The sequence below is a fragment of the Furipterus horrens genome, unplaced genomic scaffold (genome assembly GCF_987537825.1).
Source record: "Furipterus horrens unplaced genomic scaffold, mFurHor1.1.pri manual_scaffold_10, whole genome shotgun sequence".
Taxonomy (NCBI): domain Eukaryota; kingdom Metazoa; phylum Chordata; class Mammalia; order Chiroptera; family Furipteridae; genus Furipterus; species Furipterus horrens.
Window position 1 is genome coordinate 75,641,284 of NW_028327180.1, and position 14,493 is coordinate 75,655,776.

At 45.1% G+C, this 14,493-nt stretch overlaps 1 protein-coding gene across 1 annotated transcript; it reads right to left on the reverse strand.

Annotated features, from left to right (window-relative positions):
- Positions 1–2,354: 2,354 nt before the first annotated feature.
- WNT8A (Wnt family member 8A) lies at positions 2,355–6,725 on the reverse strand. The gene is made up of 6 exons (XM_090290252.1): positions 6,658–6,725; positions 6,530–6,563; positions 6,175–6,313; positions 4,905–5,030; positions 4,050–4,192; positions 2,355–2,900 (listed from the first exon to the last, which is right to left on the reverse strand). The coding sequence occupies exons 1-6, from the start codon at positions 6,723–6,725 to the stop codon at positions 2,355–2,357; spliced, it is 1,056 nt and encodes a 351-aa protein (XP_090146378.1).
- Positions 6,726–14,493: the final 7,768 nt, after the last annotated feature.

Genomic DNA, 14,493 nt, shown 5'->3' on the forward strand with positions numbered 1-14,493 from the left:
TTACTGTTCTGTCACCTTAATGATAGCCAGCTTGTTAAGAATGAGCCAAAAGGGAAGGGGTGCAGGGTGGTAACTAATGAATCTGAATGGCACTGTAATAATGCCTGAGAATGAATCCCTGACAGGAAGGTGATGGATGTAGAGAAATTCAAATTCCTTTAGTTTCTGGCCCAGGGTCCATGTGGGAGGATTGGTTGATGTGATTGATTGCCATGAGGGTAAGATGAATGATGCTTGGAAGAACTGGGACTATGGGATTTGGAGGAAGTTGACAAACTTTTCATGGAATTGCAATTGCTCTGGTTTTCATTAGTGAAAACCTCAGCCATAAACCTACAGAAAATGCAAGGCATCTTCTTCTTGAATGACAGTTTGGAGAGGGCAGTGGGGATGGTTTTGTTTCTGAATGTCAACAAGGTCCAGGGGAAAATGTCAAAGCATCAGGTACCTGGGTTCTTTAGATGGAGATTTCGTTTGGAATAAAGGGAGAAAACCCAGGTTGTGCATTTCCCTCGCCCAGCATCACGGCTCAGGTTTCACGATGGGTGCTTTGGCATCTGTGTTTATTTAGGGTTTAATCTCAAGACCAGATAACTTGATGTTTTTTTCTCTCTGAGTCACAGGGAAATAATCCATTGGTTGTCTATGTCTCACCACAATTTTGTGCGTAGACAGCATCTCTCCCATCCCCTCTTCCACTGCCTCTGCACACCCACACCCACACCCACATTTCATTTCTCTGTGTAGAGAATGTTTCATTTTTTGGACATAGGCTGAATTTTTATGGATTTCTTCTTGTCTCTGTCATCTGTGGTTAATAAAAACACCAGAGTGGACTCTCAAGGCATCTGCCTATGGTTTCTCTTGAGACGCCAACTTCCTTAATGAACATTTCACATTCCTTTTCACTCCAAAAAATAAATAAATAAACAAACAAACAAACAAATAAATAAATAAAGGCATGGTTATTTCCTGTTGGCATTTAAATAATAATTTATGCTTGACCTTTGCAGAGAGAGGCATCCCCCCACCCCCGTGCCCCCTCAGCCTCCCATCCCCCGGCAAGGCTGAAATCCTCAGATTTAGGAGACCAGTGGCTGTGCCCCCAGGGCTCTTTTTTTGGAAACAGCTTCTCCCTCAAAGATTGCCAGTGGAAGATGTAGAAGTGCAAATGAGGAAAGTAGAATCCACAACTTTGCTATTCTCTTGCCCTGGGGCCTAGGTCCTTGGTGTACAGACACCCCAGGAAGCCCAAGTTGGGAGAGTAAACACACTTTGAATATGGTTCAAGTTCAAAGGGCTTCCTTGTTCCTCAAGTTGCTTAGGTTGCATTAAAAATAACACCTTTTAAATCTGGGAGTCAGGATTATTTTCCTCTTGGCCAGTTCCTTAGTCTCAATCTTATTATCTGTCAAACTCGGATATCAAGGGGGTTGGGTAGTTCCAGTTTCTCCCTTAGCCTTGTGCATAATTGGAATACAGAAGTATGGTTTCCCCATTCCCTTTCTGATCCTAAGTTTTCCAAAGAGAGAAATAAAAGGTCTCAGCTGGATACACATTCTAGAAGCATTTATTACAAAATAAAATTGAGTTCCCAATCTGGGAAAGTAACAAAATAGAGTCCTTTTACAGCTCTTCGGGGGCAAAAATTTCTCAGAGGGGTTGTCTGGATAAGTTGTAGTGACCTGTCCACTTACTGGGACACTGGGACCATTATTACTTCTCCATGACTCCAGAGCTGGTTCCTGAACTGGGAAAGTCCTCAGGTTATGTTGGGTTCTGGTTTCCCCAGGGTTTGGGGGGAAGAATTTTGTAAAAGTGCATACTGAGGTGAAAAACCCAACACCCTGAAAGCCTCCCACTAGGCAGGTATGTGGTCTCTACCCACTCATCTGTATAAACTTGTAGCTGGTCTTTTTGGAGCCAGTCAGGGTACAGAGAGGTTGCTCCTTTGGAAATCTGGTCAGAACTCTTTCATTTTTTGCTTCCATTCCCCCTGATTCTCAGCAGCACAGCTAGGTTGAATGTGGTCTGAATGTACTTTGAAGGTCCCTCTGGGTATGGATTCCAAACCAAACAAGCTGCAAAACTACAGGTACAAACACTAGGAAATAACTTGCAGGAAGATGAAATGTGGTCTGCCCAAATGAGGAGGCCCAGGTTCCAATTTCAGCTCTGTCAAGAACATACTGTATGATCTTGAGCCTCAATTTTCCCACGTATAGCAGATATAAGAGGACTACAGGACAACCCTGCGCTTTTCCAATTGTTTTCCAATCTACACTCTCCAAGAGAGAAGCTGTGTCCCCCTCTATTGTCATTCAATTGAGCAAGTAATCTTGCGTGAAGTGTTATCAGGTGCTGCTTTTGCCTAGGGACCAAGTACTGACTAGGGAGCGTTTGCAATAGTATTTGTTCACCACATGCCTACACTGGTCACATTTGACTGTACAGCACCACTGGAATTTGCAGTTACAGCTGCTGATGGCCTCAGTTCTCCTCTCTTCCACCTGCAGGCCACACTCAGTGCACAGGTGCCCGCAGCTGTGTCGTTCCCACCTGGATGTGTTGCGGCTGTTCTGCAGACACTCCCGACCCTCTGTGCCGTAGGTGCCCAGGCTGGAATTGCGGATACAGTAATCTGGCGACTCCTCTAAAAAGATCAGCTCAGTCTCTGCACTAGGAAGGAAGGCCTCAGTGGGCGCCCAGCGGCCCTCGGCACTGTTCCCAGCCCTTAGCTGTCGCTTATCCATCTCAATTTTCAATGCCCGGTCATATTTGGCCTTTAGGTAGTCTCCCATCTCCCGAAAGTCAGCCAGTTGCAGCCAGCATGTCTGGATGCTACAGCTCCCTGAGATGCCATGGCATTTGCAGGTCCTTTTCATGGTGGCTCTCACTGCCTTCAGAGAGAGGGTGGGGAGAGAGAGAACAAAGGAGAGAATAGCTCTGAGTAGGAAGACCAACGGTTAGCAATTAAATAGAACATTTTAGAGTTGTGCTTCTTGACTTTGGAGGAGCATCAGAATTGCTTGGGGAAGGCCATGAAAAATACTTATTCCAGGGCCCTACTTCAGATCTTATCAATTAGAACATTCAAGGGTTTAAGGGCCTTGGTATTGGTGATTTTAAAGCTGCCCTGAGCTGGGCGGTTCTTAAGGAAAGCCCTCCGAGTGTTGAAAAGGTTACTGGAGTCAAGAAACCTAGGCTCCAGGCCCAAACATCATCACTTGTTGAGCGGAGCTTTATCAACCTAATTAGAGTAAGAATGACCAAGAAAGTACTTTGTAAATTATAAAGAGAAATACCGACATTGGCACTGATACTGTTTTGAAGCTGGGGGCTAGAGTATTTGTGGGGGCCTGGATTTGTGCTTTGGGCCTTCTCCCAGAGGGAAGGAAGCTCCTGGAGTTGGAACCCCTACACCACAGCATTACCCAGCATTGTAATTGCTTTGAAAACCTCCTCCCCTTGCCTTGGGAAACCAGAACATCTAAATATAGGTTCAGAGGGAAATTTCTGTGCTCTTAACTCTAACTCCAACTTGCTTCCAGATCTGAGATCAGAATACATCAGGGATTGCCACCCCACCAGATGTCTTAGTGAGAAATAAAACCTCCAGAGAAGCCTAGATCAGTCCCAATCCCTTGAAGCCCAGACAGACCTCAAGACACAGGCTGGACATAAGCCCCCATTAATCTCCTAGAACATGCAGTTGAAATGGTTAAAATTTTAAGTTAGGGAAGCAAGGCCTGTGGAGGGGCCAGAGTAGAAGGATTAGTGATAAGGAGACTAAACTAGAAGATCTGAGTTCATTGTCTGGCTATGATGCTTATTAATTAGTAATATTGCCTTGCCTAAGTCACTTGGCTTGACCTTACTTAACTGGCTTTGTCATCTGGAAAATGGGAGTAGTCATCCCAGTCCTACTGGGTGGTATGAGGATGAAACATGGATATGAGATAGCTCTTTTAAGCTCTGAAGGGCTGTACAGATATGAACGTGTTGTCAGTACGGAGCCTGACGGCTGACTGGCCAACTGCTATACTCACCAGCCTGCCTGCCCTGTTGTTGTGGAGGTTCATCAGGGCTCTGGCATCCTTTCCTTTCTCCAGGCTGTCCACAAAGAGTTTGGAGATCATTTCCCCAAATTCTACATTGTCACTGCAGCCTCCCCAGATCCAGCCATGGCCTCCTATACATAAGAACAGAATTAAGTTCTGCATACAGTTCCCGATCAAGTCCCAGGAGAAGATCCATGGTCACCTTGGCTGACATGGCTAAGCCATCCCCATGTGCCTGAACCATGTGAAGCTGCAGCTAAAGGGCAGACAGGAAAATGGAGGTATTTGGAGGGGAGGGGGAAGTCCTGTTCCCAAAGCCACCTGTCCACCCTTCAGGTACTCCCCAGCTCTTGGCAATTAGTGTCTATACCCACAGTAAAAGCAGGTGCACTGATGATGGCCTAGATGGCCTCAAATGTTCATTGCAGGTCCAACATTCTGGACTTCTACACCATTATCCTACAACAGTCTTGTTAGAGTCACCTCATCCCTCATTAGTAACAAATCTGAATAAGTCTTAGGTGACAAATAATTGGGTGCTCTGGATTATGGACAAGCCCTTCTCACCCCAAAATATGAGAATTAACTTTAAAGTGCCTTTGGCTTCTTCACTCATAGATGCCTTGTTTGAGAGCTCTGTGCTCCATGCTGTTCCTGGAATTATGGATCCAGCCTCGGCTCTCGGCTCTCGGGAGAGTTTAGGTCCAGGACCTCCCACCTATGAAGTTGCTCTTGGAGTCCAGGGAGCTGGAGCTGTGCCCCTCAGCCTTTCCCTGGAAGGCTTCAGTTTGCACGTAGCCTGGCACTCCTCACCTCTTCCTCTCATCAGGGAGCCCAACTTACCTGTTTTCCCGTTTTTTGACTCATCGCAGCCGCAGTTTTCAAAGTCGCCCATGCTACAGTTCTTGGTGATGGTGTGCATGACTCCAGCAGAGCTGATCGCATGAATAAATGAAGTCTCCCGGGTGGCTTTGGAGAGAGAAAGGGAACTGGAAACTTGGACTCTGATGACCCAAAGCAGAGGCTTTGGAAAAGCAATGCTGTTTCTCTCCCTTGTGCCCTGCCCCTGGGCTTAAGAGGACGTTCTTGTACTTGAGAGAACAGTACATGTCTCCTTACTTCATCTTTACTTCACTCGGGTAGGAATGAGCATCCGCATGCTACACAGAGGGAAAGTATATAAAACCCAGAGACAGTGATGAGACCAAAGCTGCTTTCCTCACCAGCTGTGGTGTTGGGACCAGGGCTCCTCTCTCCTGAAGTCCGGCCTAGGCCTCTGGTCATTAGCCACTGCTTTTGGTCCTCAGGCAGTGAGGACTCAGGGCCATGCGGCTGTTTTACGGAAAACTGAAGGACCTTTTCTTCTTTCTGACATGAAACTAGAGCTATGTAATAATCACAGTGACCACGGCTACAACGGACTGAGCTTGTATCTTACTAAACTCTTTATAAACATTGTGTCCTTTCATTTCCACACACTCCCCATTCTTTTTGTATACACTACAGAGATTTTCTTTTTTTTTGTTCTCATCTTCTTTACTCCTTCTCCTAATTCTTTTTGGGCAACTCTTTATTGTTTCTATGTAAATGACTTTTATGCAAACTACTACACATAATTACAAATAGTTGCTCAGACACACACACACACTCATGCACATACCCCACCCGAGGCTCAGCTCAATGTGATCTCTCAGCTTCTCAGCTGTTGGAATTTTTTGACAGCTGGGCAGGTGGGAAATTCCCTCAGGGGCTGCAAATACAAAGCCTTTACCCCATTTTTTATTTCATGCACATCAGTGCAAGGTAAGTGTGTACAAACATACAGACACAGTCATGCATTAAACAAATAGAGTGATTATTACATTTGTGTAGAAATACCTTTGTATTCACCTTATTCAACCCTTATAATATTCCTGTTGAACTAAACAGAGCTGGCCTTATGACAAAATGGCAAAACTGGGGTTGAGAGACGGGAAATAACTCTCTCAAGATTCCACAGCCAGATCACTGATGACTTTTCTATTTCACTGTGCACATATATGCCACACATTCATACAGACTGCAAGCCCACCTCCATGCACATATGCCCCCTTGTACAAGTACACAGACTTACCACTTCTCAGCCTGTTGTGAGTAGAGAGCTGGAGAGCATTTTCAGGGCAGTTCCAGCGTTCCCAAGCAAACTGGAACTTACACTCCTCAATGCCACTCTGGGCACCCAGGGCCACACTGGTAGTGTAGGTCAGATAGGCCTTGCAAAGGGGAAAGTGCTATGAGCTTCAGCCCTGGCTCAGATCAGGGGTATGGGGAGCAGGCAGGACTTAAATGGGCTAGCTCTCCATTAAGGAACAGTCACAGGTTCCTCTGGGAGAGGGACTTCTGGCACTGTCTCCCCTCCCCTCCTTTACTTCCCCAGAGTAATTCCCTTGGGAAGCCAGGTGGGTAAAAACAAGTCAGGGACATCCTACCTTGGGGCCTGTTATGAGGAAATTGTTCACTGACCTACCAAAAAGAGAAAAAGTGAGGCATTGGTGAAGAGGGTTGAGATAATGAGGGCTTCCTTGGCAGGGAATGGGGGGTTGGAGGAAGCACTTACCAGGCAGAGGCACTGAAGGTGGCATAGCATATGCCCACAGCCACCCTGAGCATAAACAAGTCTCCCATGGCCCTACCCACCAGTAGGGTGCCAGATTCAGCCCAGGGACAAATCCAGAGAAAAAGTGAGGAGAGAGCAGGGTGTTTCTCAGTATTTATGTGGGGTAATTCTGAATGGCCAAGGGGGAAAAATCAACAGCTCTTCTCATTTGTCCCTCACTGGCAGTGCTGCTGTAGCCCCTGACCCAATGGGGGACCAGGGAGGAGGGACTCAGCCCAAAGCCTCAAGGAAAGTCCCACCCCGCCCCGCCCCTCCAGCCCTTCTCAGCTCCCAGGCTGACAGAGGGTCTGATGTTTCTCCATTCCCTGGAGGTATCTTTTCTCTATTAAGTCAGAATTAAGTCTCTTCCTGATTGAGGGCGCATTTCTCAGAATCTTGTAGCCTGGAGCATGTGAGGTTCTTAACCTTGAAGGTATATCACCTGTCCTTTGCAACCAGTGTCCTTGTGTCAGTGAAACCCCATGCCTTGCCCTGCCCTTCTCCCAAAGGTGTTAATAATTATGTATGTAACCCAAGTAAGGGGGTGCACTATTCCTACCTCTTCCCTTGGTGAACATGAAGCAGAAACTCTTCAGAGGTCATTCCTGCAATGGTGCCTTCTGGCACATTCTACCCAAGTAAAGTCTCATAAATTTCTTTCATTCCTAATAGGTCTATCATCTTGTATTTGAGAGTTAGATCTCCAGTTTGTTACCTGCTTGTGTATGTGGGAATCAACCTTTGGAGGCCCAGAGCTGTATTTGAAAAGACTGAGAGCTTTCTTATACCAAGAGTGGTATGGGACATCAGCCCCTTAGGCAGGAGCCTTTTAGATTCACTTTGCATTTGTAGTGCTTAAGAAGAGGACTGGATGAATGAAGAAATGGACAAATGAATGACTTTGCTCCCTAGTAGGGACCTGACGCACCATTAGGCAGGGGTAGAAATTTTCCTTGGTTGGTGAAGCATTTTCCTAAGGCTGGGGAAGACAGACTAGAGAGATTCAGCGGAAAGTACAAACAGGAAGTCACAGTCCTGACTCAGTACCCTGTGACCATGGATTTTCAGGTCACTTCCAAACACTCCAAACCTGATCTGGATGAGAAACACAGTTTAGACTTCCACTCACCAGAGGGGTTTTGGGGCGAAAGAGTCCCCAGGACTTTTTAGGGCAATTCAGAGTATGGGTTAGGATTGGTGTCAGTCTGCAAACTGTTATCTTTCTGCTAAGGTAAGTGCAGAAATGAAAGTGCTTAGAAAATCTTATCCCCATTTGATAGAGTAATTTTAGATATGTTGAAACTAATAATAAGAAATTTGGGCCTTGGCTGGTGTGGCTTGATGGATTCCAGCCTGCCAGCTGAAATGTCACTTGTTCAATTCCTGGTCAGGGCACACGCCTTGGGTTGCTGGCCAGGTCCCTGGTTGGGGGGCATGCAAGAGGCAACAGATCTATGTATCTCTCGCACATCAATGTTTCTCTCCCTCTCTCTCTCCCTCCAAATAGAAGAGATTTGAGCTCTTATTTTTTATGCCCTTTTTTTGGTTTCATTTTTCTAGAAGGATGGGTACAAATGTCACAAATGCCAATGTTCTCGATGGACTAAAGCTTTGGTTGCTTGTGGGCTTTTCTCCTTGGGGAAAAGAGGTGTTGGAGACTTCAGTCACTTGGGAAAAGTCCACTGAATTTGTTTCAGTGGCCTTTCCGCTGTTTCCTACTGATTCTGATCAAGAATGTAATGTTTAACTTTCACTTCTTAAGACAGCAGGGTTGATTTCCTTGCTACTCACTGTGGAGGTCAGATCAGGGTTTGCATTAGTCCTGAGGAAGTCCCCTCGCACTCCTTGAGAGAGTTTTAGAAATGACACCAAATTCACTTCTTGTGTTTGATCTAATGGGTTTTATTCCTCTTTGTCCCTCACAGCACCTGTAATTTAACTGGTACTCCATAAACGTCTTCCTTTATTTTCTAGGAAGCAGAGGGGAAATTAGTGTACTTTCTGTGTGCAAACTTTGTGCTTGATCCTGCTCAGATTCTCTAAAGATCGTATAATTTCTTTATTTTTTTCCTTCATTTTTTTATTGTTGTTCAATTACAGTTGTCCCATTATTTTTCTCCCATTGCTCTCCCCTGCTCTGCCCACCTCCTCCTTCTCCCACAGTCAATCCCCACCCTGTTGTTCATGTCCATGGGTCATTTACATTAGTTCCTTGACTAGACCCTTCCCCCTCTTTCCTTCCTTCTCTCCCTCCCCCCTCCCCTCTGATCACTGGCTCCCTGTTCCTTGTTTCCATGCCTCTGGTTCTATTTTGCTCATTTGTTTTGTATTAGGTGAGATCATACGGTATTTTTTTTTTTTTGCTGCCAGGCTTATTTCACTAAGCATAATACTCTCCAGTTCCATTCATGTTGTCGCAAAAGGCAGAAATTCCATCTTTCTGCTGCATAGAATTCCATTGTGTAAATGTACCAGTTTTTTGATCCACTCATCTACAGATGGGCACTTAGGCTGCTTACAGCATTTGACTATTGTAAATAGCGCTGCTATGAACATAGGGTTACATTGGTTCTTCTGAATTGGTATTTCAGGATTCTTCAGGTATAAAACTAGCAGTGGAATTGCAGGATCAAAAGGCAGTTCCATTTTTAGTTTTTTGAGGAAATTCCACACTGTTTTCCACAGTGGCTGCACCAGTATGCACATATCATTTCTTTAAAGGAATCTAAGATATTATGGAAAGGCCACTGCTCCAGGTATAGGGAGTCCTGGATTTTGGCCACTAATCTGTTGTGTGACCTTGGGCAAGCTATTAACTACTATATGGACTCAGTTTCTTCATCTGTAAATAAAGGAGTAGGGAATATGTTGAATGTTGAATGACCTCTAAACATTTTCCCAACTCTTTTGAATGCTTTAATTCTAATTTTAAGATTTTCAGAATCTATTAATCCCACAGGTGATTGTAGGCCAGAAATGGGAAAGTGTTGCCTTCCCTAGCTGTCAGCATGAAATCACCTTAGTTATCTTGAATCCTTCAGTTGGCCATTAAGATAGATCTGTAAGATAGATACCTGGAGGACAACCAATGTCTCCTTCAGGGTCCTTTAGGGTTCTGTCTACATAAGACTTCTGTGCTGGACTGATCGCAGTCCTTCATTGTGGACATAGAAGGAGAGAAAAGCCAGAGAAAGGCACTCCACTGTAGTCTACAAATCATTTGCTGCTGACCTGTGCATCCATTTCCTTAACCTCAGTTCTATTATCTCATTGGTTTTTAAGTGATGATCCAACTCTTGGTTTCTCTTTCCAGAATAGAAATCTGGAATGAAGACTAGAGCAGAAGATGACAATAGAGTTCAAGCAGGCCTATGACAGGACAGACAGAATAGTATCTCTGCATTAGTGGTGTGCTGGTAGATTTTAACAGCCAGCTTTGGTGTGACAGAAGCCATGATTGGTAGTGTTTGCTGATTCTTATGGTGTAAATACTCTCGCCATGGCCAATTTCAAACTACCAATGTGGACTTGGGAAGAGGTGAACAGTAGCACATCATTATACAGTATTTCTATCATATAATAGAAATAATAGATATAAATAATCTTGAGTATAGAATAGTAAGATGTAAAATAATTAGGAAATGATGAATTTTGAGTACTTATCTTTGTTTTTAATATGATTTGTTTAATTTTAAGTTTATATAATTAAAGTTTTTTTAAAGGTTTTATTTATTTATTTTTAGAGAGCAGAAAGGAGGGAGAAAGAGAGGGAGAGAAACATCAATGTGTGGTTGCCTCTCATAACTTGGCCTGCAACCCAGGCACATGCCCTGAATGGGAACTGAACCAGCAGCCTTTTGGTTTGCAAGCCAGTGCTCAATCCACTGAGACAGACCAGCCAGGGCTATATAATTTAATTTTTAATAGTGAATGTTTAACAACCAGTTTGAAAAATTTCTGAAAATTTAATAGTTTCTAAACCAGAAACCACCTCCAAGAACATTGTTGGAGCCCTGTGTCCCTCTAGGCCACTGGGAGATAAAATGCAAAATATTTTGTGGATTTTAACACAAAATAATCTTTTTGTTACAACCATGTAAAAGGCTTTAACTTTGATGAGCCATAGGTCTTGCTACCTGCCTTCAAGGAGCTTAGAATCTAGTAAGTAGGAGATAAGGTGTGTGTCTAATTATAATGTAAGGCAGAAAGTGGTAAGTAGAATACAATGAATAAATGCATTTACCTATGGAAAGGTATTCATGGAGCTAGAAAGGAGGTGGGACCAGATCAAATAATCCTGAAGTTCCCTTCCACCTTTGACATTGAGAATGCCGAGATTCCAGGAGTCCTAAGGAAGCACTGGGGATTGTAGTCAGTAAGGAGTAACCCTGAGTTACCCTTGCTGTGCCCAGCTTCAGGAAATCTACATGCCATTATAGAACCATAGCTAGAGGGTACCATTGTACAAAGAGGTAACTGAAGTTCAGAGAGAGGGGACTTACTCTGGGTTACACAGTGAGTTTCAAGAGATCCTGGATCCTAGCATCCTGGTTTGCCCAGGATTGTGGGATTTCCTGTGGTGTGGGACTTTAGATGCTTAAACCAGACAGTCTCTGGCAAACCAGGATGGTTGGTCTGTCTATGATGACGATGGTGTGCATCCCAGGCCAATACTTCTTTCCAAATGTGCACTTTCATTAAACTCTCCAAATCCCTTGTTCCCCTACTTTTCTTTTCCAGGCTCCTTCTAGGACTCTGAGCCTACAGCGGCTACTTAGACTGCAGAGCAATTTGGGGGAAGGTGTGGAGTAGATGGGTGGAGAATGCCAGGAAAGAAACAGATAGGATTTCTGACTTTTTACACTCCTCTGCTAATTAGATAAGGAGGGTGGGAAGTGGGAGAAGGAGCCTCCCTGCATATTCTCCTGAGCTGTGACACCGCACAGAGCTCAGGGATTTTCCATCTCTGGTCTCCGCCCCTCCTCCTTGGAAGCCTGTCTCTTCCCACCCCCCTGGGGATACTCGACTCCCAGTCCAAATGCCACAGCTGCTTGAGCTCCTGACCCTCCCTTTGGCCCGCAATTTAGCCTCAGTGACTTGCAAAGTTCCTCAACAATATGCCCAGAGAAGGAAGAGGGGAATACTTCAGTTTCCCTCTCAGACCTGGGGTTCCAGGTGTGGGGAGAAGAGGAGGCCCTCCTGAATGGAAAATGGGAGCAGTTGGTCTGTGGGATGCAGGGGCCTGTGAGGCTGGGGTCCATTAGAGAGGATAAATCTGCAAGCCCTGACTCAATTTGTTTCATGTTTGAAGGTATGTTTCCTTCATCAGTCTGGAAGCTTCCTAGGGTTAGGCCTTGTCAATCCCAGGTACACGAACCTCTCTCTGAGGATAGCAGCATATTTGTCTCATCAGACTGAGGTGCCCAGCTGGCCGAAGCTACATCTTCACCATTAGCCTAAAGAGGTGTGGAGCTGAGGGGCTCCTCCAAGGAGACTCCCATTTCAGTTGGCAGAAAACCGTCCTGGTTGGCATGGCTCAGTGGATTGAGTGCCAGCCTGTGAACCAAAGGGTCACTTCTCCCTCTCTTTCTCTCTCCCTTTCCCTCTCTCTAAAAAAATAAGTAAAATTCTTAAAGAGAGAAATCAACATTTAAAAAACAAACCCTTGATTATATCTTTTATTCTTTCACCATTCTAAACTCCCATCTCTGGACACTTGGTAGGGCACAGAAATTCCCAATTCATGTTTTTTAATTAATTCTTTTTAGAGGGGGGGGGAGAGAGAGAGAGAGAAACATCATTGTGTGGTTGCCTCTCATGTACCCCTAACTGGGGACCTTGTCTGCAACCCAAGCATGTGCCCTGACTGGGAATCAAATCAGAGACCCTTTGGTTCACAGGCTGGTGTTCAATCCACTGAGCCACACCAACCAGGGCCCAGTTAATGTTTCTTAGTTGGTCTTTGGGAAAGAAAGTATGGAGATACTTGTGGGATTTTACTAGTTTTCAGAGAAATATACATCATTTATTTGTTCTAAAAATATTTACCTGCTGAGTTCAGGCCAGTACCTGACACTTATGGGTCTAAGATGAATTATCATTAGTTTATGTTTTTATTCTGAAGGAGTTTTCAGCCTGGTCTGAGATCGAATACCATAAACAGTTTATAGTAATACTGTTACAGAACCCTTGGGCTGCTCCAATTGAAAACAAACCCACGGGCTCTTTAGTTAGGGGCCCGATTGCCCACCGCCAAAATTATAACTCTCAATACCAGAGTTTAGTGAAAAGAAAAAGAATTGTTTATTTAACAGTTATATAGATTTAGTTATTTGTGGATTTCTGTTGTTAAGTCTTATGTTCTTTAAAACACCCATAAACACATATTCTTGCCTCCCCCCTACCAAACCAGGCTAGCTTTAGAAAAGTTAGAGAAACCGTTTCCCTACTTTCCAAACACAGTTCAGCTTTACCAGCAGCTGCCAATCACTCTTCTGATTGGGGAGGTCCTTTCTGTGCTGTGGTGCCCTCCAACTCTCAATGCAGAACCGCCTGGATTCTCAGCCTCCTTGCAAACTGCCTTCTTCCTGCAAACCGCATGGATCTCCTCTCCTCAAAACCGAATGGCGAGAGCCTCTTAAAGTAGCCTGGAGCAAGCGCGAGCGCTAAAATGTCTGCAGCTGCTTATCTATCCCTGACTGCGTCCTCTGACGCAGTGGGCGCTGCAAACAGCCCTGACCATTCACAGAACCTTACTTAGGCTCTGTGTGCTTTCTCCATACCATCCCCTGGTCCAAGTCCCCTCCCATCTACCTGAGGTTTTGGAGGCATTAAAGCCATTTTGCATAAAAAAAGACACTAGCCACCAGCCTCAGGCATGTGGAGGCATTCTAAAAGCTGCTTCCTTTTCTCCATCCCCCAGCGGCAAATTCTGGGATTTTTCAGAACGCCTCTGTTTCTGTAACAATCGTTGTTGGCAGCCGTCCGTCTCGAGAGACGATGGTGTAGCTTCTTAAGAGTCTATCTGCACCGCCGAGAATGGCTGTGCAGTCCGACTCGGGAGTGACACGGTATCTGTCTCCTCCCGTGTTGAATCGACATCTTGCGATGACGCTGGAGTGTCCTCTCCAGTGAAGCTGAAGCTACAGAACCTGGGCAGGGTGATATGGAGGGTCTGCTGTTGCCCATGCAGCAGACGCCCCCTCTCTTCGCAGCTGAAGGGTCCAAGGGAAAGACGGAGTCAATACAGCTTGGCTTCAGGTGCGCTGCAGGAGTTGCCGGTGTTGACTACAACGTCAAACCGCCTTAGGGACTCCGGCTCCGGATTTTCTGTCGGGGTTTACTCCCTTTCCTCTGAAGAGGTATGCCGCAAGGCAGCGGAGGTTTTTTGGAGTCAGAGTTTTCCTTTTCTGTTCTGTAACAATACTGCAGTGAGATAAAGTACTCCGTGGGAAGGGTAGAGGGGAAATGGGGATAATGAAACTGCCACAGAAGAGAACTTCTGATAGAGACCTGCCATCTGGTGGCAGTGAGTGGTATAGCAGGCTCTTCGTTAATTGGATGTGGGATTCAGTACTGCAACGTCAGCCTTGATTGAGCACCTGCCTAGCGATCAGACATCAGAGTTGGCACTGTGGTGGGTTGTACAGTAATGCTTCTAACATGATCTTGTCCTTGAACAATTTGTGGATATCAGACATAAGTGAGAAAGTTATCAACCAAACAACAAATGCTTGATGTGTTCACATGAATAAATGGGCCTTAAAAACTGTGTGATTCATGCTTGTTACAAAAAAA

Bases quoted from the DNA above. Each gene is read 5' to 3' on its own strand.
- WNT8A (XM_090290252.1), bottom strand. From the start codon at position 6,725: ATGGGAGACTTGTTTATGCTCAGGGTGGCTGTGGGCATATGCTATGCC. The intron at 6,314-6,529 runs GTAGGATGTCCC...CCCCTTTGCAAG, and splicing joins TCCTCATAACAGGCCCCAAG to GCCTATCTGACCTACACTAC. The intron at 2,901-4,049 runs GTGAGTATAGCA...CTCTCTCTGAAG, and splicing joins ACAACAGGGCAGGCAGGCTG to GCAGTGAGAGCCACCATGAA.